At 42.5% G+C, this 25351-nt stretch overlaps 1 protein-coding gene across 1 annotated transcript; it reads right to left on the bottom strand.

The window, feature by feature from the left end:
* Nucleotides 1-71: 71 nt before the first annotated feature.
* On the bottom strand, nt 72-23750 carry LOC115107930 (BTB/POZ domain-containing protein 9-like). The gene is made up of 11 exons (XM_029631705.2): nt 23573-23750; nt 22591-22809; nt 20273-20636; nt 19759-20026; nt 19361-19580; nt 14682-14801; nt 14463-14572; nt 14099-14288; nt 13881-13988; nt 13691-13769; nt 72-2347 (listed from the first exon to the last, which is right to left on the bottom strand). Exons 2-11 carry the CDS (start codon nt 22776-22778, stop codon nt 2147-2149), a joined length of 1848 nt encoding a protein of 615 aa, XP_029487565.1. The 5' UTR covers nt 22779-22809; nt 23573-23750; the 3' UTR covers nt 72-2146.
* Nucleotides 23751-25351: the final 1601 nt, after the last annotated feature.

Below are 25351 nucleotides of genomic sequence, written 5' to 3'. Positions count from 1 at the left end.
GCGTTCCTGACTAACCAATGTAAACTCACACACACAAGCAACTATTTGGATTCATATATTTTAAACAGAAGCAATATAAAAACGTTTATTTCCTTATTTCACGGTTTGAACGTTGAAAATTACTTTTACCAAAACGCGATAATGAATACGTCCCAACCCATTGGTCTTTTTGGGACAAACCAAAACATGAATCAGCTGTGAAGCAGGAGGATCACAAAATATATTTAACGTCAGAGTAGCCATTTGCACAACACATATTATTCGAAGTCACTTAGCTATCTAAATATATGGATCAGCGAAAATTTGCAATTGGAGTGCTTGAAGCATGAACGACAAGCATTCTTGAGATAAAATTGGTTTGCAATCTATCGTCTCGCCCTTCCATAGAACGTTTTAAATCTGTCACAGTATTAATTGGTACATTTACAGTGGTGTAAAACATGTCAAATACATACTGACTTACATGGGTCTTCATGACACACAAGTTTTACATATTTTGTTCCACATCTTTAATACAGTATTGTTTAAAAGCTTGATTGCCAGCTGGTAGGGTATCATGAGGATGGATGGACAAGGGTGCATTTAAAACCTGTATTAAAATCAGCAATGTTAAAAAAAACATTTGGTCTTTCAAGTTTGATGAGGGTTGCTAACAATAAGTACTGCAAAATGAGTCAGACAACATTTAATGCCGTTTCCTGCAGCCACTGCCTGCAATAAAATGTACATGTATTGGCCCACTAACATTGGCCATAAGCAGAAATCACCAGTCTGAAGAAGCCTTTGGCACTCACTAATGCAAAACCTACTTGACTTTAGAAATCAATCAATATTTTTTTTAACACTAAGAGGTTGAGAGACTTTTCTGCTGAATCTCTATCAACATCTTCAAAAGAGACCTCTTCTGAAAATAAATCCCAACGTATGTTAATGGCAGTGATATAGAAAAACGGATAAAAGTCATCCCAAGCAATGGTGATATAGTACAGTAATGATATTGTACTAAGATGATACAACAAATTGCAATCAAAACTATTCAGGAAAGAGAATGGAAAATATATAGATATGAGAAGGGTAATCTGCTTTCTACTTAATTTTACTTTAAGTCAATGTTCAGCCCTCATGCAATAGCAGCAATGTGAAAGTATCTAAAGGATTGCTCAAATCTACTTGAAAGCTTGTAAAATAACAAAGGAGATATGAAAAAGTAGAGAGCAATATTAAGAGCCAAAAAACAAAGAAAGAGGGAAGAGGTGAGAGATAATAGGAAGCACAGCACTGAGAAATAAACTGTAGAGCCAACACAAAACTGAACAAATCAAACCACACAAACAAAATCATTGACAATATACATATCATATCTACATTTAGCAGTAAGCACAAGCAGCAATTAAAGTTGTCCTCATAAAGGCGAGGACAATAAAATGACAAAAACAAATCCATAGACAGAAATAGCTATTACCAGCACTGCACATTTCCCCAGTGCTTAATATACCTAGGTAACATCTTTCTTACAGTAAATATGGGGAACAATAAAGTGCCAAATATCAGCTGCTCATAGATTCTCCCTCCGATTTTCACAAAGTGCTGATGAATTTACCAAACATTGAAGTGCTGCTCAGCCAAGACTGCAATATTAGTCTAAGTCCAAATGGGGGGGTGAATCAAATTAATTTCCCGGATATAAACCTTGAGCATAGGTGAATATGACCATGTTCACCTATGATTTTTCTTCTTCAACATGAGTAGAAAATCATTGATAGTGGTATTGCATTGGTTAATCTTTGGATGAGCAGTACTGATTGCGTCTCCACTGGCTGGATAGCACCTGGCCCGACTAGGCTTTGAAGAGTGCCAACTGAGTACCCTTAAACCGGCAGCAAATGTGGGCTAATACCTTCACAGGAAATGTATGGACCAATTTACTCCATAGCCTTTTCCCCCACCATTGTCTATCATTTCAGACAGGGAGGACTGTATGAGCACCCTAAAAACCTGAAATTGATGTAAGATTCTGTTCACGTGTTAGAGGCTTATTTTTGTTATCAAAATGAATTGTATGCTTAGCAGCATTTTAGCAGTGCATCTTGTGTGATAGATAGATAAGGTTGTGCAAAATTGTTTTCTTGGGGGTTTTCCTTTTCTCTCAGAGGTGGGGTTGTGAGGAAGTGGAGGATGAGGATGAGGAGGGCTGGGAGGGGAGAAGGCTGTGGGTGCAGGATGGCTGCATGGGTCTAGGGTTCTGGGATGTGGAACTGGACTCAAAAGGTGATGCCTGCCCAAGACTACCCTCTTTCACCTCCTTGTCCAACTGGGTCGGACACTCAAAGTGGACACAATGGAACACCTGAAAGAGAGAGAGAGAGAAACAGGGAATGAGGAACGGATATACAACATTTTCCCCTGGTGCCACTAAGTTTTTCCAGATGGTGGCACCAGCCCATGATTTGCTTGCATCATGTGTTCCCCCGCATCGTCATGCAATAGAAAAACACATGTAATTATCAAATAATTAAAGTGCTTTATTAAGAAGTGACATAGAGGAATTAAAATATTTCTAACATTTTGTGATTAAAAATATGCACAACCAAATCCAGTGATAGTCATGAATATTGGGTTGACAATTAGACCATTGTCATTATATTTTACTATTAAAATAGGGCTCCAGAGATCTCCAGATGTTTAGAGATCTTTATGTGCACTAATATAATAGGCACATTTATTTAGGACTAATTTCCCACCTGAGTAAGTGGTGATCTAGTTAGCTATATCACTAACTCTAATTATGAATTGGGTGGTTTGAGCCCTGAATGCTGAGCTGTCGTATATCAGACCGTATACCATGGGTATGACAAAATATTTATTTTTACTGCTCTAATTACATTGGTAACCAGTTTATAATAGCAAATAGCTGTGGTATATTGGCCATACACCAAACACCCTCAGCCCTTATTGCTTAAATATAATACCCACTGCTAGTAGCCATGTATTAATCAGGCATAGCCTACCAATGAGGCCTATGCAATCGCAATGGCCAATGCGCATTTCGCACACATCTCAAAGCCATATCAAAAATCTTGGTTGTAAAATAGTTGCTATTAAGCTCAATATGGAGAGTTGAGATTTTTTTGTTATACCACCAGAAAGCTGAGAACCACCTGTCCTCCCTTTAAAAATCAGTGATATTAGTATTACACAGGATAGCTGTGTTTTCCCCGCAATTGGATTTTGAAATGCTTTAAAATGCTGTCCAAAAAGCAAGCACCAGTTAGCCCTGAGCTAGCCTCGAGCATGGCCCATCTCCCGGCAAGTCGACAGAGATTACCAGCTAATTCTTGGTCTACAAATACCTCTTTTGCCAATTGGCCTGGACCCTTTATTGTCGACACGGAGCCCCGCCGATCCATCATGACTGGTCTGCCGATGCAATCGTCCGAGGTGGTTTCAACAGGCTTCTCTGTTGCAATGTCACCGAAGACCCATCTGCTATCCCCAACCCGCTAGCTTTCTGAACGCCGTGTCTCCCGCTCACCTAGCATAGTAGCAACTACCGAACGGCTCCCTGACTCACCTATTGCTGCTCATTGGACCCTATGATCACTCGGCTACACAGCTGATACCTGCTGGTCTGTTCATTAACACTGTACCTCATTTTGTTTATCCGTCAGCCCCAGCCTCGAACTCAGATCCGGTGTGTACCCATCCGACCCCCACATCGCCATTTACCCGTTGCTGTCTTAGCTCTCCCGACCAACCCCCGTGATCTCCAACGTCAATATACCGTGTCTACTGCTGTTTCGGTTAGTAATTTTTTTATTTCATTGTAGAGCCCCCAGTCCTGCTCAGCATGCCTGAGAAGCTCTTTTGTCCCACCCTCCCACGCATGCGGAGACCTCACCTGGCTTAACTGGTGCCTCCAAACACACAAACTCTCTCATTGCCACTCAACGCCTAGGTTTACCTCCACTGTACTTACATCCTACCATACCAGTCTGTACATTATGCCCTGAATCTATCCTACCACGCCCAGAAATCTGCTCCTTTTATTCTCTGTTCCCAACGCACGAGACGACCAGTTCTTATAGCCTTTAGCCGTACCCTCATCCTACTCCTCCTCTGATGTAGAGGTTAACCCAGGCCCTGTAGCCCCCAGTTCTACACCTATTCCCCAGGCGCTCTCATTTGTTGACTTCTGTAACTGTAAAAATGTCTTAAGTTTCATGCATGTTAACATCAGAAGTCTCCTCCCTAAGTTTGTTTTATTCACTGCTTTAGCGCACTCTGCCAACCCTGATGTCATAGCCTTGTCTGAATCATGGCTTATGAAGGCCACCAAAAATTCTGAAATCTCCATCCTCAACATTTTCCATCAAGACAGAACTGCCAAAGGGGGCGGAGTTGCAATCTTCTGCAGCGATAGCCTGCAGAGTCCTGTTTTACTATCCAGGTCTGTGCCCAAACAGTTCGAGCTTCTACTTTCTAAAAAATCCACCTTCCCAGAAATAAGTCTCTCACCGTTGCCGCTTGTTATAGACCCCCTCAGACACCATATATGAATTGATTGCCCTCCATCTATCTTCAGAGCCACTGCATCTATCACAGTGCCCTCCGTTTTGTCACCAAAGCCCCATATACCACCCACCATTGCGACCTGTATGCTCTCGTCGGCTGGCCCTCGCTACATATTCATCGCCAGACCCACTGACTCCAGGTCATCAATAAGTCTTTGGTCCAGCAGGTATATCTCACTGGTCATCCCCAAAGCCAACACCTCAGACCGCCTTACCGATCGCTGCAGCTGTACATCGCCCATCTGTAAATAGCCCATCCAATCTACCTACTTCATCTCCATATTGTTTGTACTTACTTTTTTTGCACACCAGTATTTCTACTTGCACATCATAATTTGCACATCTATCACTCCAGGGTTAACTTGCTATAAATTGTAATTACTTCACTACTATGGCCTATTTATTACCTTACCTCCTCACATCTTCTAGATACACTGTATATAGACTTTTTCTATTGTGTTATTGACTGTACGTTTGTTTATTCCATGTGTAACTCTGTTGTTGTTCGTGTAGCACTGCTTTGCTTTATCTTGGCCAGGTCACAGATGTAAATGAGAACTTGTTCTCAACTGGCCTACCTAGTTAAATAAAGGTTAAAAAAAATTGAACATTTGTGGGCAGAACTGGAAAAAAAGTGTGCGAGCACGGACGCCTACAAACCTGACTCAGTTACACCAGCTCTGTCAGGAGGAATGGGCCAAAATTCACCCACATTCTGGGAAGCTTGTGGAAGGCAGCCCAAAACGTTTGACCCAAGTTAAACAATTTAAAGGCAATGCTACTAAATACTAATTGAGTGCATGTAAACTTCTGACCCACTGGGAATGTGATGAAAAAAAAAAAAAAGCTGAAATAAATCACTCTATTACTCTGACATTTCACATTCTTAAAATAAAGTGGTGATCCTAACTGACCTAAGACAGGGAATTTTTACAAGGATTAAATGTCAGGAATTGTGAAAAACTGAGTTGAAATGTATTTGGCTGTAAACTTCTGACTTGAACTGTACATATGAATTGACTAAAACCGTATGTAAACATAATTTCATTGACCAGTGTTCAATGACAATGTACACAGGGTAGAGTAACGGGTAGTAGCTGGCGAGTAACAGTGACTAAGTTCAGGGCAGGGTACTGGGCGGAGGCTGGCTGGTGGTGACTTAACAGTCTGATGGCGATAAAAGCTGTTTTTCAGTCTCTCGGGCCCAGCTTTGATGCACCTGTACTGTCTCCACCTTCTAGAAATTAGTAGGGTGAACAGGCCGTGGCTGAGATCCTTGATGATTTTCTTGGCCTTCCTTTGACACCGGGTGCTGTAGATGTCCTGGATGGCAGGCAGTTTTTATTTTGTTTCACCTTTATTTAACCAGCTAGGCCAGTTGAGAACAAGTTCTCATTTACAACTGCGACCTGGCCAAGGTGAAGCAAAGCAGTGCGACAAAAACAAGAGATACACATGGGATACAGTCAATAACACAATAGAAAAATCTATATACAGTGTGTGCAAATGTAGAAAGATTAGGGATGTAAGGCAATAAATAGGCCATATTGGCAAAATAATGACAATTTAGCATTAAAACTGGAGTGATAGATGTGCAAGTAGAGATACTGGGGTGGAAAAGAGCAACAACAACAAAAAAATAATATGAGGATGAGGTAGTTGGGTGGACTATTTACAGATGGGCTGTGTACAGCTGCAGCGATCGGTAAGCTGCTCAGATACAGTGCCTTGCGAAAGTATTCGGCCCCCTTGAACTTTGCGACCTTTTGCCACATTTCAGGCTTCAAACAAAGATATAAAACTGTATTTTTTTGTGAAGAATCAACAACAAGTGGGACACACCTGAATCCAATCGAGAATCTGTGGAAAGAACTGAAAACTGCTGTTCACAAATGCTCTCCATCCAACCTCACTGAGCTCGAGCTGTTTTGCAAGGAGGAATGGGAAAAATGTCAGTCTCTCGATGTGCAAAACTGATAGAGACATACCCCAAGCGACTTACAGCTGTAATCGCAGGAAAAGGTGGCGCTACAAAGTATTAACTTAAGGGGGCTGAATAATTTTGCACGCCCAATTTTTCAGTTTTTGATTTGTTAAAAAAGTTTGAAATGTCCAAAAAATGTCGTTCCACTTCATGATTGTGTCCCACTTGTTGATTCTTCACAAAAAAATACAGTTTTATATCTTTACGTTTGAAGCCTGAAATGTGGCAAAAGGTCGCAAAGTTCAAGGGGGCCGAATACTTTCGCAAGGCACTGTAGCTGTTTCTTAAAGTTAGTGAGGGAGATAAGTCTCCAACTTCAGCGATTTTTGCAATTAATTCCAGTCATTGGCAGCAGAGAACTGGAAGGAAAGGCGGCAAAAGCAGGTGTTGGCTTTGGGGATGACCAGTGAAAAATACCTGCTGGAGTGTGTGCTACGGGTGGGTGTTGCTATTGTGACCAGTGAGCTGAGATAAGGCGGGGCTTTACCTAGCAAAGACTTATAGATGACCTGGAACCAGTAGGTTTGGCGACGAATATGCAGCGAGGGCCAGCCAAGGAAAGCATACAGGTCGCAGCGGTGAGTAGTATATGGGGCTTTAGTGACATAACGGACTGTGTTAAGACTACATCCAATTTTCTGAGTAAGTGTTGGAGGCTATTTTGTATATGACATCACCAAAGTCAAGAATCGGTAGGAGAGTCAGATTTACGAGGGTATGTTTAGCAGCATGAGTGAAGGAGGCTTTATTGCGAAATAGGAAGCCAATTCTAGATTGGAGATGCTTAAAGTGAATCTGGAATGAGAGTTTACAGTCTAACCAGACACCTAGGATTTTGTAGTTGTAGAGTAGTGATGCAAGTCGGAAGGGCGGGTGTGGGCAGTGATCGGTTGAAGACATGCATTTAAGTTTACTAGCATTTAAAGAGCAGTTGGAGGCCACGGAAGGAGTGTTGTATAGCAATGGAGCTTGTTTGGAAGGTTGTTAACACAGTGTCCAAAAGAAGGCCAGATGTATACAGAATGGTGTCGTCTGAGTAGAGGTGGATCAGAGAATCACCAGCAGCAAGAGCGACATCAATGATATATACAGAGAAAATAGTCAGTCCAGGAATTGAACCCTGTGGCACCCCCATAGAGTCTGCCAGAGATCTGGACAACAGGCCCTTCGATTTGACACACTGAACTCTGTCTGAGAAGTAGCTGGTGAACCAGGCGAGGCAGTCATTTGAGAAACCAAGGCAATGGAGTCTGCCGATAAGAATGCAGTGATTGACAGAGTCAAAAGCCTTGGCCAGGTCGATGAAGACAGCTGCACAGTACGGTCTTATCTATGGAGGTTATGATATCGTTTAGGACCTTGAGCGTGGCTGAGGTGCACCCCTGACAAGCTCAGAAACCAGATTGCATAGCAGAGAAGGTAAGGTGGGATTCGAAAAGGTCGGTGATCTGTTTGTTAACTTGGATTTTCTAAGACTTTAGAGACAGGGTAGGATAGATATAGGTCTGTAACAGTTTGGGTCTAGAGTGTCTCCCCCTTTGAAGAGGGGGGATGACTGCGGCAGCTTTCCAATCTTTAGGGATCTCAGACGATACGAAAGAGGTTGAACAGGCTAGTAATGGCGGTTGCAAACATGGCAGCGGATAATTTTAGAGAGAAAGGGTCCAGATTGTCTATCCCAGCAGATTTGTAGGTGTCCAGATTTGCAGCTCTTTCAGAACATCCGCTATCTTGATTTGGGTGAAGGAGAAGCGGAGGGGGGCTTGGGCAGGTTGCTGTGGGGGGTGCAGAGCTGTTGGCCGGGGTAGGGGCAGCCAGGTGGAAAGCATGGCTGGCCGTAGAAAAATGCTTATTGAAATTCTCATATATATTCATCGGTGTTGACAGTATTTCCTAGCCTCAGTGCAGTGGGCAGCTGGGAGGAGGTGCTCTTATTCTCCATGGACTTTACAGTGTCCCAAAACTTTTTGGAGTTAGAGCTACAGGATGCAAATTTCTGTTTCAAAAAGCTAGCCTTTGCTTTCCTAACTGACTGTGTGTATTGGTTCCTGATTTACCTGAAAAGTTGCATATCGCGGGGACTATTCGATGCTAGTGTAGTCCGCCACAGGATGTTTTCGTGCTGGTCGAGGGCAGTCAGGTCTGGAGTGAACCAAGGGCTATATCTGTTCTTAGTTCTACATTTTTTGAAAGGGGCATGCTTATTTAAGATGGTGAGGAAATTACTTTAAAAATAACAACCAGGCATCCTCTATTGACGTGATGAGGTCACTATCCTTCCAGGACACTTGGGACAGGTCGATTAGAAAGGCCTACTCGCAGAAGGTTCCTTGATAATTTGTGTGAGATTGAGGGCATCTACCTTAGATTGTAGGACTGCTAGGGTGTTAAGCATATCCCAGTTTAGGTCACCTAACAGAACAAACTCTGAAGATAGATGGGGGGGGGGGGGGGCAATCAATTCACATATGGTGAGGGGGGTCTATAACAGGCGGCAACAGTGAGAGACTTATTTATGGAGAGATGAATTTGTAAGATTAGAAGCTCAAACGGTTTGGGCATAGACCTGGAAAGTATGACAGAACTTTGCAGGCTAACTCCTCCCACTTTGGCAGTTCTATGTCGATGGAAAATGTTATAGTTGGGGACGGAAATTTTTGGTGGCCTTCTTAATTCAGGATTCAGACACGTCAAGGACACCAGGGTTGGCAAAGTGCGCTAAAGCAGTGAGTAAAACAAACTTAGGGAGGAGGCTTCTGATGTTAACATGCATGAAACCAAGGCTTTTACGGTTACAGAAGTCAACAAATGAGAGCACCTGGGGACATGCAGGGCCTGGGTTAACCTCCACATCACCTGAGAAACAGAGGAGGAGTAGGATGAGGGTACAGCTAAAGGCTATCAAAACTGGTCGTCTAGTGCGTTGGGGACAGAGAATAAAAGGAGATGATTTCTGGCCATGGTAGGATAAATTCAGGGCATAATGTACAGACAGGGGTATGGTAGGGTGCGGGTACAGTAGAGGTAAACCTAGGCATTGAGTGACGATAAGAGAGGTTGCCTTTCTGGACGCACTAGTTATGCTGGGTGAGGTCACCGCATGTGTGGGAGGTGGGACAAAATAGGTATCTGAGGCATGTTGAGTGGGACTAGGGGGTCCACAGTGAACTAAAACAATGATAACTATCCTAAACAACAGTATACAAGGCATATTGCCATTAAAGAGAGACATAAAGCAAGATATAAAACAATCCCAGGTTCTGATTGGGAGAAGAGCTAGCTAAGAAAACGGGTAAGACAACAACAGGTAAAATGGTGATGAATGGGCAGAGAGGGTCATTTAACTGTACACAAGGCCTGAGTAGAGGCTGGGGCAGACAGATAAACAAAATGGAGTACCGTGATTAATGAACAGTCCAGCAGACATCAGCTATGTAGCCAAGTGATCATAGGGTCCAGTGAACAATAATATATGAAACAGGGAAGTATTGTAGCTGGAGTAATTTCGTTCGCTAGCCGGGAGATGCACCTGGCTCACGGCTAACTGGTGCTAGCTTTGGGACAAGGGTGTTAGCCACAATAGCCACTTGGTAGCAGCGATGAACCGATGCAGAGGTCCAGTGCTTACTGCAAGAATCTGGTGGTGTAGAGGATTCTAGTCGTGTTATTGAAGAGCCCGGGAGGCATCAGCTGTGTAGCCGAGCAGGCCACTGAGCAGGCCGGGAGACGGGCCTGGCTCAAGGCTGGCATCGGGGCTGGGCCACTTGGTGGCAGCTAGCTAGCTGCGATGATCTGGAGTAAATGGTTCAGGGCTTACGGCAGGAATCCGGTGTTGTCGTGGAGAAAAACAACCCGATATGCTCAGGGTTGATAACGCACTGTGAAGACTGGCAAGTATTATCCAGGCTAAAAGCGGCTGTTGTCTGTGCTAAAGGTAAAGGCCGCTAGCAGTGATTGACAATGACTAAATAGCTAGTAGCCAATTAGCTGGTTAGTTGCTGATGACTAGCTTCTGATGGAGGTTCAGGCTAAGGTCTAAAAAATAAGGTCTAAAAATAAAGTCTAAAAATAGCAGATCCGTATCACATTGGGTGAGGCGGGTTGCCGGAAGGTATATTTGATTAAGAAAAATGGAAAAAGATATCAAGAATATAAGAAAAAAAACAAGAAATGTACACGGGAGAATGACAAACAACGTCTGCACTGCTACGCCATCTTGGAACAAACGGATTGGGGTCAGGGATATAGGCTTGAGTTCAGGGCTTTGTGATAGCCACTCCAATACCTTGACCTTCTTGTCCTTAAGCCATTTTGATCAGAACTTTGGAAGTATGCTTGGGGTCATTGTCCATTTGGAAGACCCATTTGAGACAAATCATTAACTTCCTGACTTATGTCTTGATATGTTGCTTCAATATATCCACATATTTCCCTACCTCACAATGCCATCTATTTTGTGAAATGCACCAGTCCCTCCTGCAGCAAAGCACCCCCACAACATTATGCTGCCATTCCCGTTCTTCACGGTTGGGATGGTGTTCTTCGGTTTGCAAGCCTCCCCCTTTTCACTCCAAACATAATGGTCATTATGGCCAAACAGTTCTATTTTTCTTTCATCAAACCAGAGGACATTTCTCCAAAAAGTACGATCTTTGTCCCCACGTTCAGTTGCAAACCATAGTCTGGCTTTTTTTTATGGCGGTTTTGGTTATGACGATATAGGACTCGTTTTACTGTGTATATACATACTTTTGTACCCGTTTCCTCCAGCATCTTCACAAGGTCCTTTGCTGTTGTTCTGGGATTGATTTACACTTTTCGCAGCAAAGTAGGTTAATCTCTAGGAGACAGAACGCGTCTCCTTCCTGAGCGGTATGACGGCTGCATGGTCCCATGGTGTTTACACTTGCGTACTATTGTTTGTACAGATGAACGTTGTACCTTCAGAGGTTTGGAAATTGCTCCCAAGGATGAACCAGACTTGTGGAGGTCTACAAATTTTTTCTGAGATCTTGGCTGATTTTCCCATGATGTCAAGCAGAGGCACTTAGTTTGAAGGTAGGCCTTGAAATACATCCACAGATACACCTCCAATTGACTCAAATTATGTCAATTAGCCTATCAGAAGCTTCTAAAGCCATGACATGATTTTCTAGAATTTTCCCAGTCAACTTAGTGTATATGTAAACTTCTGACCCACTGGAATTGTGATGTAGTGAATTATAAGTGAAATCTGTAAACTGTAAACAATTGAAGTCTAAACAATTGTTGGAAAAATTACTAACCGACTTGCCAAAACTATAGTATGTTAACAAGAAACTTGTGGAGTGGTTGAAAAACGAGTTTTAATGACTCCAACCTAAGTGTATGTAAACTTCCGACTTAGATTGTATTCTGGTCAAGGCTCATCCTATATAACTACTGCTGTACACACATTTTCTATTCATATACTGTCCATACACACCATCATATACAGTGGCTTCAGAAAGTATTCAGACTCCTTGACTTTTTCCACATTTTGTTACGTTACCGGCTTATTCTAAAATGGATTTAAATAAAAAACAACTCAATCTACATACAATACCCCATAATGACGAAGCAAAAACAGGTTTTTAGAAATGTTTCCAAATTGAAATATTAAAACCAGAAATACCTTATTTACATAAGAATTCAGACCCTTTGCTATGAGACTTGACATTGAGCTCAGGTGCATCCTGTTTTCATTGATCATCTTTGAGATGTTTCTAGAACTTTATTGGATGTGATTTGGAAAGGCACACACCTGTCTATATAAGGTCCCACAGTTGACAGTGCATGTCAGAGCAAAAACCAAGCCATGAGGTTGAAGGAATTGTCCGTCGAGCTCCGAAACAGGATTGTGTCGAGGCACAGATCTGGGGAAGGGTAGCAAAAAATGTCAGCAGCATTGAAGGTCCCCAAGAACAAAGTGGCCTTCATCATTCTTAAATGGAAGAAACTCGTCCTATATCTGGCTGCCAGGCCAAACTGAGCAATCGGAGGAAAAGGGCCTTGGTCAGGGAGGCGACCAAGAACCCAATGGTCACTCAAGAGAGCTCTTGAGTTCCTCTGTGGAGATGGGAGAACCTTCCAGAAGGACAACCATCTCCGCAGCACTCCACCAATCAAGCCTTTATGGTAGAGTTGCCAGACGGAAGCAACTCTTCAGTAAAAGGCACATGACAGCTCGCTTGGAGTTTGCCAAGAGGCACCTAGAGACTATGAGAAACAAGATTCTCTGATCTGATGAAACCAAGACAGAACTCTTTGGCCTGAATGCCAAGCATCCTCTTTGGCCTGAATGCCAAGTCTGAAGGAAATCTGGCATCATCCCTATGGTGAAGCATGGTGGTGGCAGCATCATGCTGCGGGGATGTTTTTCAGCGGCAGGGACTGGGAGACTAGTCAGGATCGAGGCAAAGGTGAACGGAGCAAAGTACAGACCTGCTGCAGAGCTCTCAAGACCTCAGACTGGGGCGAAGGTTCCCCTTCCAACAAGACAATGACCTTAAGCTCACAGCCAAGACAATGTAGGAGTGGCTTCGAGACAAGTCTCTGAATGTCCTTGAGTGGCCCGGCCAGAGTCCGGAGCTGATCGAACATCTCTGGAGAGACCTGAAAATAGCTGTGCAGCAATGCTCCCCATTCAACCTGACAGAGCTTGAGTGTATCTGCAGAGAAGAATGTGAGAAACTCCCCATATACGGGTGTGCCAAGCTTGTAGCGTCATACCCAAGACGATTCCAGGCTGTAATCTCTACCAAAGGTGCTTCAACAAAGTACTGAGAAAAGGGTCTGAATACTTGTTTTTTTTTATTTGTAATAAATGAGCAAAAATAAAATGTTGCTTTGTCATAATGGAGTATTGTGTGTAGATTGAGGGAAAATCTATTTTAGAGAATAAGGCTGTAACCTAACAAAATGTGACAAAAAGTCAAGGGGTCTGAATACTTTCCGAAGGCACTGTACATATCTATTTCTATATTCCAGATATATTCTGGATGCGACCAATACAACATTTTACTTACACAGCCAAGTCAAAGGGTTGCAAAATGTGTAAATGAAAAATCCAGACAAAATATGATTTTTTATTACAGTTTATGCGCAATCCTCTCACCTCATTTGCAGTGTTGTTAGTTCCCACGATGCGAATAAAAGAGGCAGGCTGCTTGTCGAATTTGAGTGTCTGCCACGATCTGTTGAAGAAAAACAAAACTGTTAAAAGATCTCAGATGGAAAGTATTATAAAAAGATAATCTGAAAAGAGTATGGGAAAGGGAGACTTGAAGACAGACTGGGAGTCTTACCGACATGGCACCTTGGTGCGGTCCACCACCTTTGTCCACTGCTGCTGATTGGTGGAGATCTCAATGTAGTAACTGTAGGATCGCTCATCACAATCCCACAGTAGCAGTCTGTCCAGATAGAAAATAACTAAATCATTAGCATAATTTTTTTAATCAAATGTGCAGACGGATACAAAACCTACAAGACTCAACATGAGTGAACACACACACATCCCTACCTTAAGGAGCCAATAGTGTAGGGTTGAGCCAGTTGAATGACAATGGCCCCAGAGCCCAGCTGGTGACAGGTGTAGCCCGAGTCCCAGTCGTAGTTGTGCGTGTCCCCGTTGAGCAGAGCGTTTCTGCTCCGACTAACACCCTCGATGACACTGGAACAGGCCGCGATGGTAGCCACATTCTCATTTGGGACTGCAGATATGAAAGATGAACAAAAGCAGAGGCAAAAACCAGTAGAAGAGAGAGAGAGGATTGGGAATAAAGAAGATGATTGGAGAGAGGAGTAAGAGATGTTTATGTTGATCCGACCTGGCATCTTAAGAATCATATGTAACACTAGTATAACGATTGATATTCCTGCCTTACCGAGAATACCCTTTTCCAGAGTGAAGGAGCGGTGTGTGAACATGCACTCGAAAGCCACCAGATGGAAGACCTTGTTGACAGTGTTATGCGTCCCCACAATGCGCACATACCTGGGACACAAGGGAACAAATAAAAATCACACCCATTGTAGAACCAAAAGTCAAAATTGGTGCCAACCATAGGAAACCACAGGTAGAGATGCAAAGGGTGAGGCTTTACCTGGCCACACGTGGTGTAAAGAAGAGGTTCTGCCAAGAGCGACACAGGTACTTGGAATGGTCCACAACACGCACCCAATCCAGCTCATCCATGGACACTTCAATATAGTAGGAGTAAGACCTACACCAAAACAGATAGACCATACAAAACCCAGTTACCAAAGCATAGCTGATGAGTATCTCTATTATCAGCATGATAGAAACATGATAGAAACATTAATGTATACAGTACCAGTCAAAAGTTACTCATTCAAGTGTTTTTCTATATTTTTACCATTTTCTACATTGTAGAATAATAGTGAAGAGATCAAAACTATGAAATAACACATATGGAATCATGTTTAACACTTTTTTTGGTTACTACAAATCAAAATATATTTTATATTTGAGATTCTTCAAAGTAGCCACCGCTTGCCTTGACAGCTTTGCGCACACTTGGCTTTCTCTCATCCAGCTTCACCTGGAATGCACATATGATGAGCAATTGTTGGCTGCTTTTCCTTCACTCTGCGGTCCAACTCATCCCAAACCATCTCAATTGAGTTGAGGTCGGGTGATTGTGTAGGCCAGGTCACATGAGGCAACGCTTCATCACTCTCCTTAGTCAAATAGCCCTTATACAGCCTGGAGGTGTGTTGGGTCATTGTCCTGTCGAAAAACAAATTATAGTCCCACTAAGTGCAATCCAGATGGGATGGCATATCGCTGCAGAATGCTGTGGTAGTCATGCCTTGAATTCTAAATAAAACATTGACCGTGTCACCAGCAAAACACCCCGACACCATCACATCTCCTCCTCCATGCTTCACGGGGGAACTATACATGCAGAGGTCATCCGTTCACCTACTCTGTGGTTGGAACCAAAAATCTCAAATTTGGACTCATCAGACCAAAGATTTCTACCTGTCTAATGTCCACCTCTTCATCTTATTGGTGTCCTTTAGTAGTAGTTTCTTGCAGCAATTCGACCATACAGTTAAATAGTTAACACACGCAGCGGTCTAGAGGCATCACTACAGTCCCGTTCGAATCAGGCTGTATCACTTCCGGTCGTGATTGGGAGTCCCATAGGGCGGCACATAATTGGCCCAGCGTTGTCCAGGGTAGGCAGTCATTGTAAATAAGTATTTGTTCTTAACCGACTTGCCTAGTTAAATAAAAAAGGTCATACACACCAAAAAGTTACTTTGTTGGCATTTACGTATGTCCCCATTACCAGTAAAAGATCATCAAAACCTATTTATTTCACTTACTTGCTGTGCTGTTTCGTTGTTCATTTGTTCAGTCGTTTCATTCTCAACCAGGATTTCATCATACATGTCGAGCAGTGAAGTTTCAGCTCTGTCAGTCCATGGCCTCTCTTCCTCGGTGCGCACGGTTACTGTCTGTTTCCATCTTGTCCAGCTGTTCATGTAACATTTCACGTAAACCCTGTTTTCAGGTCTGCATCGAAGTAGCGGTCCTTGTACCTAGCTCAGAGAGAATAGCACCGAATCGCTTGTTCATAGCCTTGAGTACTTTTGTAAGTTAACCCCATGGTCTGTGTCGGCAGTTTTGTTGCGCAGGCGTTTCAGTGCCATGACAGAGGGTACCACGTCTGCTGCAAAAGCAGTTGATTAGCTTATTTCTCCAGTCAATTGTTCAAATGGCGCTAGGAGTGTTCATGTTCCCAAGTTTCAAACATACTCTAAAATGCAATTGAAATGGCAGCAGCGGTATGAGAACAAGCACATTATTCAGCAAGCAAAACGACTTTTTCCGTCCGATTCCAATATGCTCATCGACATTTCGTGCATCCCTACTGTGAAGAATTTATTTGGGCTGCCATTTCTGAGGCTGATAACTAATGATCTTATCCTCTGCAGCATAGGGAACTATGGGTCTTCCTTTCCTGTGGCAGTCCTCATGAGATCTAGTTTAAAATCAAACTTTGACACGTGCCGAATACAACGAGTGTAGACCTCCCGTTAATGCTTACTTACAAGCCCTTAACCAACAGTGCAGTTCAAGAAGAATTAAGAAAATATTTACCAAAGAAACTAAAGTAAAAAATACAAACAAAATAACAATAACGAGGCTATATCCAGGGGGTACTGGTCCCGAGTCAGTGTGCGGGGGTACAGGTTAGTTGAGGTAGTTTGTACATGTAGGTAGGGGTGAAGTGACTATGCATAGATAACAGCGAGTAGCAGCAGTGAAAACAAATGTGGGGGGGTGTAAATAGCCCGGTGGTCATTTGATTAATTGTTCAGGAGTCTTATGGCTCCGGTACTGCTTGCCGTGCGGTAGCAGAGAAAACAGTTTATGACTTGGGTGACTGGACTGATAATTTTACGGGCTTTCCTCTGACACCGCCAATCATATAGGTCCTGAATGGCAGGAAGCTTTGTGAATGTTGACCTGTTTAAAGGTCTTGCTCACGTCGGCTACCGAGAGCGTTACCACAGTCACCCAGAACAGCTGGTGCTCACGTGCATGTTTCAGTGTTGCTTGAAGCGTGCATAAAAAGGCATTTATAGCTCGTCTGGTAGGCTTGCGTCACTGGGCAACTCGTGTCTGGGTTTCCCTTTGTAGTCCGTAATAGTTTTCAAGCCCTGCCACATCCGACGAGCGTCAGAGCCAGTGTAGTAGGATTCAATCTTAATCCTGTATTGATGCTTTGCTTGTTTGATGGTTCGTCCGAGGGCATAGCATGATTTCTCATAAGCATCCGGATTAGTGTCACACTCCTTGAAAGCGGCAGCTCTAGCCTTTAGCTCAGTGCGGAAGTTGCCTGTAATCCATAGCTTCTGGTTGGGGTATGTACGTACGGTCACTGTGGGGATGATGTTGCCGATGCACTTATTGATGAAGCAGATGACTGAGGTGGTATACTCCTCAATTCCATTGGATGAATCCCGGAACATATTCCAGTCTGTGCTAGCAAAACAGTCCTGTAGCGTAACATCCGCGTCATCTGACCACTTCCGTATTGAGCGAGTGCTTTAGTGGAGGATCAGGAGGATAGAATTATGGTCAGATTTGCCAAATGGAGGGCGGAGGAGAGCTTTGTATGCATTTCTGTGTGTGGAGAAAAGGTGGTCTAGAATTTTTTCCCCCCTCTGGTGGCACCTGTGACATGCTGGTAAAAATGTGGTAAAACTGATTTAAGTTTGCCTGCATTAAAGTCCCCAGCCACTAGAATCACCGCTTCTGGATGAGCATTTTCTTGTTTGCTTATGGCCTTATAGAGTTGGTTGAGTGCAGTCTTAGTGCCAGCATCGGTTTGTGGTGGTAAATAGATGGCTAAGAATAATATAGATTAGAACTCTTGGTAGATAGTGTGGTCTACAGCTTATCATAAGGTACTCTACCTCAGGCGAGCAATACCTCAAGACTCCTTTAATATTAGACATCGCACACCAGTTGTTATTGACAAATAGACAACCCCCACCCCTTGTCTTACCAGACGTAGCTTCTCTCTCCTGCAGGTGCATGGAAAATTCCACCAGCTCTATATTATCCATGTCATCGTTCAGCCACGACTCGGCGAAACATAAGATATTACAGTTTTTAATGTCCCGTTGGTAGGATAAACTTAATCATAAGGTCATCAATTTTATTTTCCAATGATTGCACGTTAGACAGTAGGACGGATGGTTGTGGGAGTTTACATGTTTTGCCTATGGATTCTCAGAAGGCAGCCCGATCTGTGCCCCCTTTTCTTCATGCAAATGACAGGGATTTGGGCCTGTTCCCGGGAAAACAGTATATCCTTCTCGTCGGACTTGTTAAAGGAAAACGCTTCTTCCAGTTCGCGGTGAGTAGTCACTGTTCTGATGTCCAGAAGTTATTTTCGGCCATAAGAGATGGTAGCAGCAACATTATGTACAAAATAAGTAAAAAAGTTTAAAACAATGAAAAAATAAAAAATAGCAGTTGGTTAGGAGCATTTAAAACATCAACCATCCTCTTCGGTGCAATCTTAGCGCTTGATGGTTTTTGCAATTGAAGAAACTTTCAAAGTTCTTGAAATATTGTGTATTGACTGACCTTCATGTCTTAAAGTAATAATGGACTCAATTCTCTTTGCTTATTTGAGCTGTTCTTGCCATAATATAGACTTGGTCTTTTACCAAATAGGGCTCTTCTGTATACCACCCCTACCTGTCACATCACAATTGAAAACACATTGAGGAAAGACATTGCACAAATTAACTTAAGGCACACATGTTAATTGAAATGCATTCCAGGTGATGAAGCTGGTTGACAGAATGCCTAGAGTGTGCAAAGCGGTCATCAAGGCAAAGTGTGGCTACTTTGAAGAATCTCAAATATAAAATATATTTTGATTTGTTTAACACTTTTTTGGTTACTAAATGATTCTATATGTGTTATTTCATAGGTTTGATGTCTTCACTATTATTATACAATGTAGAAAAAAAAGAAAAAAAAACCTAGAATGAGTAGGTGTGTCCATACTTGACTGGTACTGTATATAAAAACATTGCTCATCAGTTGAGCAAAACCTTCAGAGAGGAATTAATGCGTGTTTGATAGCCTACAATGCAGTTAGACTTAGCAGAATCACTGATTGGCATATCACCTTGCATCCCAAATATTTACTCATTATGTGATCAAGATTAGAGATTGTGCCTTGCTTAAACTGATACCTTAAAACATGCTGGATGTCTCACTCACCGGCTGTCCCGGTCCCAGAGCAGGATGCGGATGTGGTTGATGATAGAGGCCTGGCCCAGTTTGATCTGAAGGCCAGCGCGGCCGTCCTCCTCTATGGGGTGTCTGGAGAAGCCGTGGTCCAGGTCGTAGTTCTGGGTGTCTCCATCCAGCAGAGCTGACTTCAGCTCTCCCTTCACCACCTGGGCCCCGTACTTCATGGTGGCAATGTTCTCCTCGGGGACTGTAAGACACAAAGGCATCACATTGAATACATAATATTAAATACATATCGCTCACACACACGGAATACAAAGAGACACAAACAGAATTCACACGCAAACAGAATACACAGACTCCCATTGACAATTTAAGCTATTAGTTGCTGACTACTAGAACAGGACCGGAAGCGACAGACTCACTGAGCATGCCGCGGTAGTTGAGGTCCATGTCACGACTCTCTGAGCGGGTCTTGATGGCATCCAGCAGGTCGTCTGGGTTGAGCAGTCCTGAGGGACGCACCACGTTTAGCATCTCTGTCAGGCTCATGAGCGGCAGCCGCACAGCTGCCATCACATCCTGCGTGGAGCTTCCCTCGCCGTTCTGCCGGCTCCAATGACACAGCGCCTGGAAGATCTCCTTCTCGCTCGCTGCAAATGAGTCCCTCCGTAACACGGTCAGCAGAGCAGTCTGCACAGAGAGAGAGAGGATAAAAAGATATTTAATACTACTTCTATCAAATTGGATTCAGTCATATTTACTCAATCTGTGTCTTGTTCATTAGGGCACACAATGAAAATCGTTTGAAAACATTTCACAAAATTATTATTTTTTAAAATGCATTTCTTAGTAGTCCAGGTAGTTCCCTTCCTGTTTTGGTCCTTGTTCTTCCATTTTTGTTGCCTAATGAACAAGACCCTGCCAACTCTCACTCACCTTGGACAATGTGAGGAAGCCGTCTGAGGCCAGGACCTCCGGGGCGCGACGGTCCATGAAGGCACAGCACGCTGCACTGAGCGCACTCAGACAGTACAGGCTGGCCACGTCAAACACCAAACACACATTGTGCGTATGCAGGATGGTGCGCAAGAACTCGGAGGTAGAGTCCTCTAGTGGCTGGAGGCCATAGCGGTGGGACAGACCCAGGAAGTCCAGCAGCACCTCCTCACGGGCTGAGCTGAGGCTAGCCCGGCCCGTGTAAAGGTAGTTGAGGAGCATGGAGAAGGCCTCGGCTCGCGTCTCCTCCAGGGTCACCTCCGCCTGCGGCTGGGACTCCTTCATCCCGCCATACAGCAGAGCTCTGGGAAAAAGGATTACACATCTCAGACTGTTACCTAGTCCTAGCTACTCCTTTTAGTGTGCTCATATAGAGTATGTTAAGATTCTGAAATACAAATGTTCACAATTTATTCAAGATTAAAAATATGAATATCTAAAATGTCTACAAATAAGCTAAATCAAAAATGGTAGTTGAGATATTTATAATGTTGAATAAATTAATGTCAACATTTGTATTTTAGAATCTAGAGGTCGACAGATTATGATTTTTCAACGCCGATACTGATTATTGGAGGACCAAAAAAAGCAGATACCGATTAAAATCGGACGATTTTTATATATTTGTAATAATGACAATTACAACAATACGGAATGAACACGTATTTTTACTTAATATATTACAAACACAAATCAATTTAGTCTCAAATAAATAATGAAACATGTTCAGTTTGGTTTAAATAATGGAAAAACAGTGTTGGAGAAGGAAGTAAAAGTGCAATATGTGCCATGTAAAAAAGCTAACGATTAAGTTCCTTGCTCAGAACATGAGAACATATGAAAGCTGGTGGTTCCTTTTAACATGAGTCTTGAATATTCCCAGTTAAGAAGTTTTAGGTTGTAGTTATTATCTGACTATTTATCTCTATACCATATGTATTTCATATACCTTTGACTATTGGATGTTCTTATATGCACTACAGTATTGCCAGCCTAATCTCGGGAGTTGATGGGCTTGAAGTCATAAACAGCGCTGTGCTTTAAGCATTGCGAAGAAATGCTGGCAAACGCAGAAAAGTGCTGTTTGAATGAATGCTTACGAGTCTGCTGCTGCCTACCACCACTCAGTCAGACTGCTCTATCAAATATCTAATCATAGACTTAATTATAATATAATAAACACACAGAAATACAAGCCTTAGGTCATTAATATGTTCAAATCCGGAAACAAAACGTTTATTCTTTCAGTGAAATACAGAACCGTTCCGTATTTTATTGAACGGGTGGCATCCATAAGTCTAAATATTGCTGTTACATTGCACAACCGTCAATGTTATGTCATAATTATGTAAAATTCAGGCAAATTAATTACGGTCTTTGTTAGGAAGAAATGGTCTTCACACAGTTCGCAACGACCCAGGCGGCCCAAACTGCTGCATGTACCCTGACTCTGTTTGCACAGAATGCAAGAGAAGTACCACAATTTCCCTAGATAATATTGCCTTCTAACATGAATTTATTTTAATTAACTAAATATGCAGGTTTAAAAATATATATTTGTGTATTGATTTTAAGAAAGGCATTGATGTTTATGGTTAGGTACATTGGTGCAACGACAGTGCTTTTTCGCAAATGTGCTTGTGAAATCATCACCCGTTTGGCGAAGTAGGCTGTGATTCGACGATAAATTAAATTATTTGCAACACAGGACAAGCTAGTTAAACTAGTAATATCATCAACCATGTGTAGTTAAATCGTGATTATGTTATGATTGTTTTTTTATAAGAGAAGTTTAATACTAGCTAGCAACTTACCTTGGTTCCTTGCTGCACTCGTGTAACAGGTGGTCAGCCTGCCACGCAGTCTCCTCGTGGAGTGCAATGTAATTGGCCATAATCGGCGTCCAAAAATGTTGATTACCGATTGTTATGAAAACTTAAAATCGGCCCTAATGCCGATTAATCGGTCGACCTCTAATCTAGACATACTCCATATGTTAAAGCACTCAATAAAGAGTAGATTGACATCAAGATGTTTTCTGTATCATATATGGTTCACCGATCACAAGGTCTTACAGGAGGCATCCTAAAAAGGACGTAAAATGGCCACTTTCATCATGATTTTCTCGAAAATGGTTTGTGATACAAATGTAAAAAGCATGTAAAACAATCCTTCCTCCCAATGCAGTCCCTATGTGAGAATTGCCAGAACAATCTGAGATACCAAAAATATTTTACAACCACCCAAAACAGCTGTACCTGAAGTAGTGACAGCGTGCTGCCAAGATGACCCTATGGGCCGGAAAGCGTTTCTCCTCCACAATGAAGGTGACATCACTGTACTCTTCACCTGGAACCAAAGCACCCAGCTGCTCGGAGAGTAGATGGATGTGGTCAATCTCTGACACTGAGGCCAGTGGACGCAAAGGATGGCTGTTGCTACTCATTGTGGTTAGACTTGGGGCGTCTCAATAACATCTGACAGAAGAGAAGACAAGCTGGTTAATTGGTGTCATTGAACCTGACAGTGCACACACCGTCTCAAGTATCTAGCTACAGTAGCTAACTTTTGATAACTGTAGACCTTGAACAGCCCTGTTCAATGAAGGTCCTGGAGGGCGGAAACACTTCTGGTTTTCATCATCTACTTCTAATATTGGACTAGTTCATCATAAGTGCAATAAACTAAATATCAGCCACTGAGGCAAAGATTCGTATAACTAAACCAAGCCACACCACACCACAGCCTGTCGTTTCAAATGGGAACAAATTAGTAATAGTGGGCAGAACAGGCAAGGTGGGCCCAGCCGACCACGGGCTAGCGAGATACTATTTGCATATTTCCTTTAAGGGCCGCCTACTCTGCGAAGGGCGTGTGCAATAACTTAATTCGCCTTTGCAATCTTGCTTAACGACGCAATTATTTTTTACTTTGGCAAATGGTCAAGTCTACAAAACGCAGTCCACTCTGTTCGTAACAAATTCTAGTTTTTGGCACAGAAAAATGTATTGAGATCAAATGTTTCATCGATGAGAAAATTAGGAGAATGTCGGGCAAAATCCATCTCGTTCCATCTTCTTCCACTACCTGCCACTGAGCTTCCCCTCACTACCATAACGCTAAGCGGTTGCTTCACATTTGTACATCCGGTGAAATATCTGTCTCATTGTTATATCTGTCCTACTGATCTGTGATGCGGTCAACTGATACAGCAGCTTGGGTTTCACCCGTGTGACATACCTGCACAATAAGCATATCCACGTCGTTCACCCTTCCACGAAGCCTCTCCCTTGACGTTATTTTCCCCTTTATTCAATCAAATGATCGTATTGAACATTTCGTCATGAATAATTGCTAGCAGTACTAAAAAAAACGCTACCATTGCAAACACCACTAAGTAGGGTGACAACCCGGATGTTGTTAGGGTGGGGAGAACGGCACTGTTCCATGAAACAATAGCGCCCCTTGTGTATGGACAAACATTGTAAATGCAGGTGGTGGATGTAACACATGCGAAAATAATCACTTAACAATGTAAATTCCTGTAAATCTCAACAGTTTGTGATTGCGGCTCGCAATTCGGGTTGTTCCTGCATCTGGACATTCTTGAATCTGCAAGAACTCCCTTTGAGCATACCATTGGTTCCTGCATGAACGCCCCCTCAATTATGCAATCTCTATTTTTTACACTTTAAGCACCATCTTCATGCATGTGTGAAACCACAGAGTTACCAACGTTTTTTAATTTTTTATTACTAACTCAGCTCATCTCTGAAGTTACTGTCTGGGTGATACTTTTGATATTCTCGGTTTCCTCTCATTGTCTAAGGGGTGGCACTAGTTATCAAAGCCACACAGTCAAAATTGGCCAAATGGTAAAAATTCATTAACACAGGCATTTGCTTTTTGGACTTAATTTAAGGTTAGTCGTAATGTTAGCAGTGCAGTTATGGTTAAGTTTAAAATCAGACTAAGAAGATACGTTGTAGAAATAGGCAGGGTTTAGTCATTGTTATGACTGTGGCTGTGGTAAAGTATACTTTGCCATGTGATTACCATGTGGACCAAATGTAAATAAAAGTATAGTTGTCATAGCTAGCTAGCTACAGGTGCCCCACCTCCCATCTGCTGTGTACCGGAATCCTAGCTAGCTAGCTACCTATCCCGCCTGCTGTGTACCGGAGTCCTAACAATGGCCGTGTTCGAGAGGATCAAAACTGTGATGTATCATGGGTAAATTGTGACTGACTGATCTACAAATAATAATTAGAAGTTATTTATGATAATAAATAATTACACACTTCTTGTAAATCTACATAAGGAAACTACTGATGCTATGGTTACCAAATAAATAGGCTGAATGGTCTAGTTGGCTAAATCTTTACAATTTGAATAAAATCGCGATGTCGAAAATACGTGAAGATGATCCACATCTCTGTTTATTGCAGACACAGGCTGGGATTAGATCAACCTCAGCCAAATAACATCAGGAGCAGCTAATCACCCTGGCTTTAGTAAATCATCTTCATTCTCAGTTTGTCTCATCCAAATATATCCAATAATTTCTCTGTATGTTACGAGTATCCCATCCTTTTCTTTTAGTCAGTTTCTTAGGTGTCCATAGTATACCCAAGCAGATTAAATAATATATATACAGTACCAGTCAAACGTTTAGACACTCCTACTCATTCAAGGGTTTTTCTGAATTTTTACTATTTTCTACATTGTAGAATAATAGTGAAGACATCAAAACTATGAAATAATACATATAGAATCATGGAGTAACCAAAAAAGTGTTCAAAATATATATTACATGTTAAATTCTTCAAAGTAGGCATCCTTTGCCTTGATGACAGCTTTCCACAATCTTGGTATTCTCTCAACCAGCTTCACCTGTCATGCTTTTCCAACAGTCTTGGAGGAGATCCCACATATGCTGAGCACCTGTTGGCTGCTTGTCCTTCACTCTGTGGTCCACCTCATCCCAAACCATCTCAATTGGGTTGAGGTCGGGTGATT

Source organism: Oncorhynchus nerka, linkage group LG24, assembly GCF_034236695.1.
Source record: "Oncorhynchus nerka isolate Pitt River linkage group LG24, Oner_Uvic_2.0, whole genome shotgun sequence".
NCBI lineage: Eukaryota > Metazoa > Chordata > Actinopteri > Salmoniformes > Salmonidae > Oncorhynchus > Oncorhynchus nerka.
The sequence above is the reverse complement of the archived record's forward strand: the minus strand, read 5'-3'. Positions and strand labels throughout refer to the sequence as shown.

Excerpts from the sequence above, each read along its gene's own strand:
- LOC115107930 (XM_029631705.2), bottom strand. The coding sequence starts at position 22,778 with ATGAGTAGCAACAGCCATCCTTTGCGTCCACTGGCCTCAGTGTCAGAG. Across the intron at positions 20,637-22,590 it reads GCACGCTGTCACTACTTCAG|AGCTCTGCTGTATGGCGGGA; the intron begins GTACAGCTGTTT and ends CCTTTTTCCCAG. Across the intron at positions 19,581-19,758 it reads CAACTACCGCGGCATGCTCA|TCCCCGAGGAGAACATTGCC; the intron begins GTGAGTCTGTCG and ends TGTGTCTTACAG.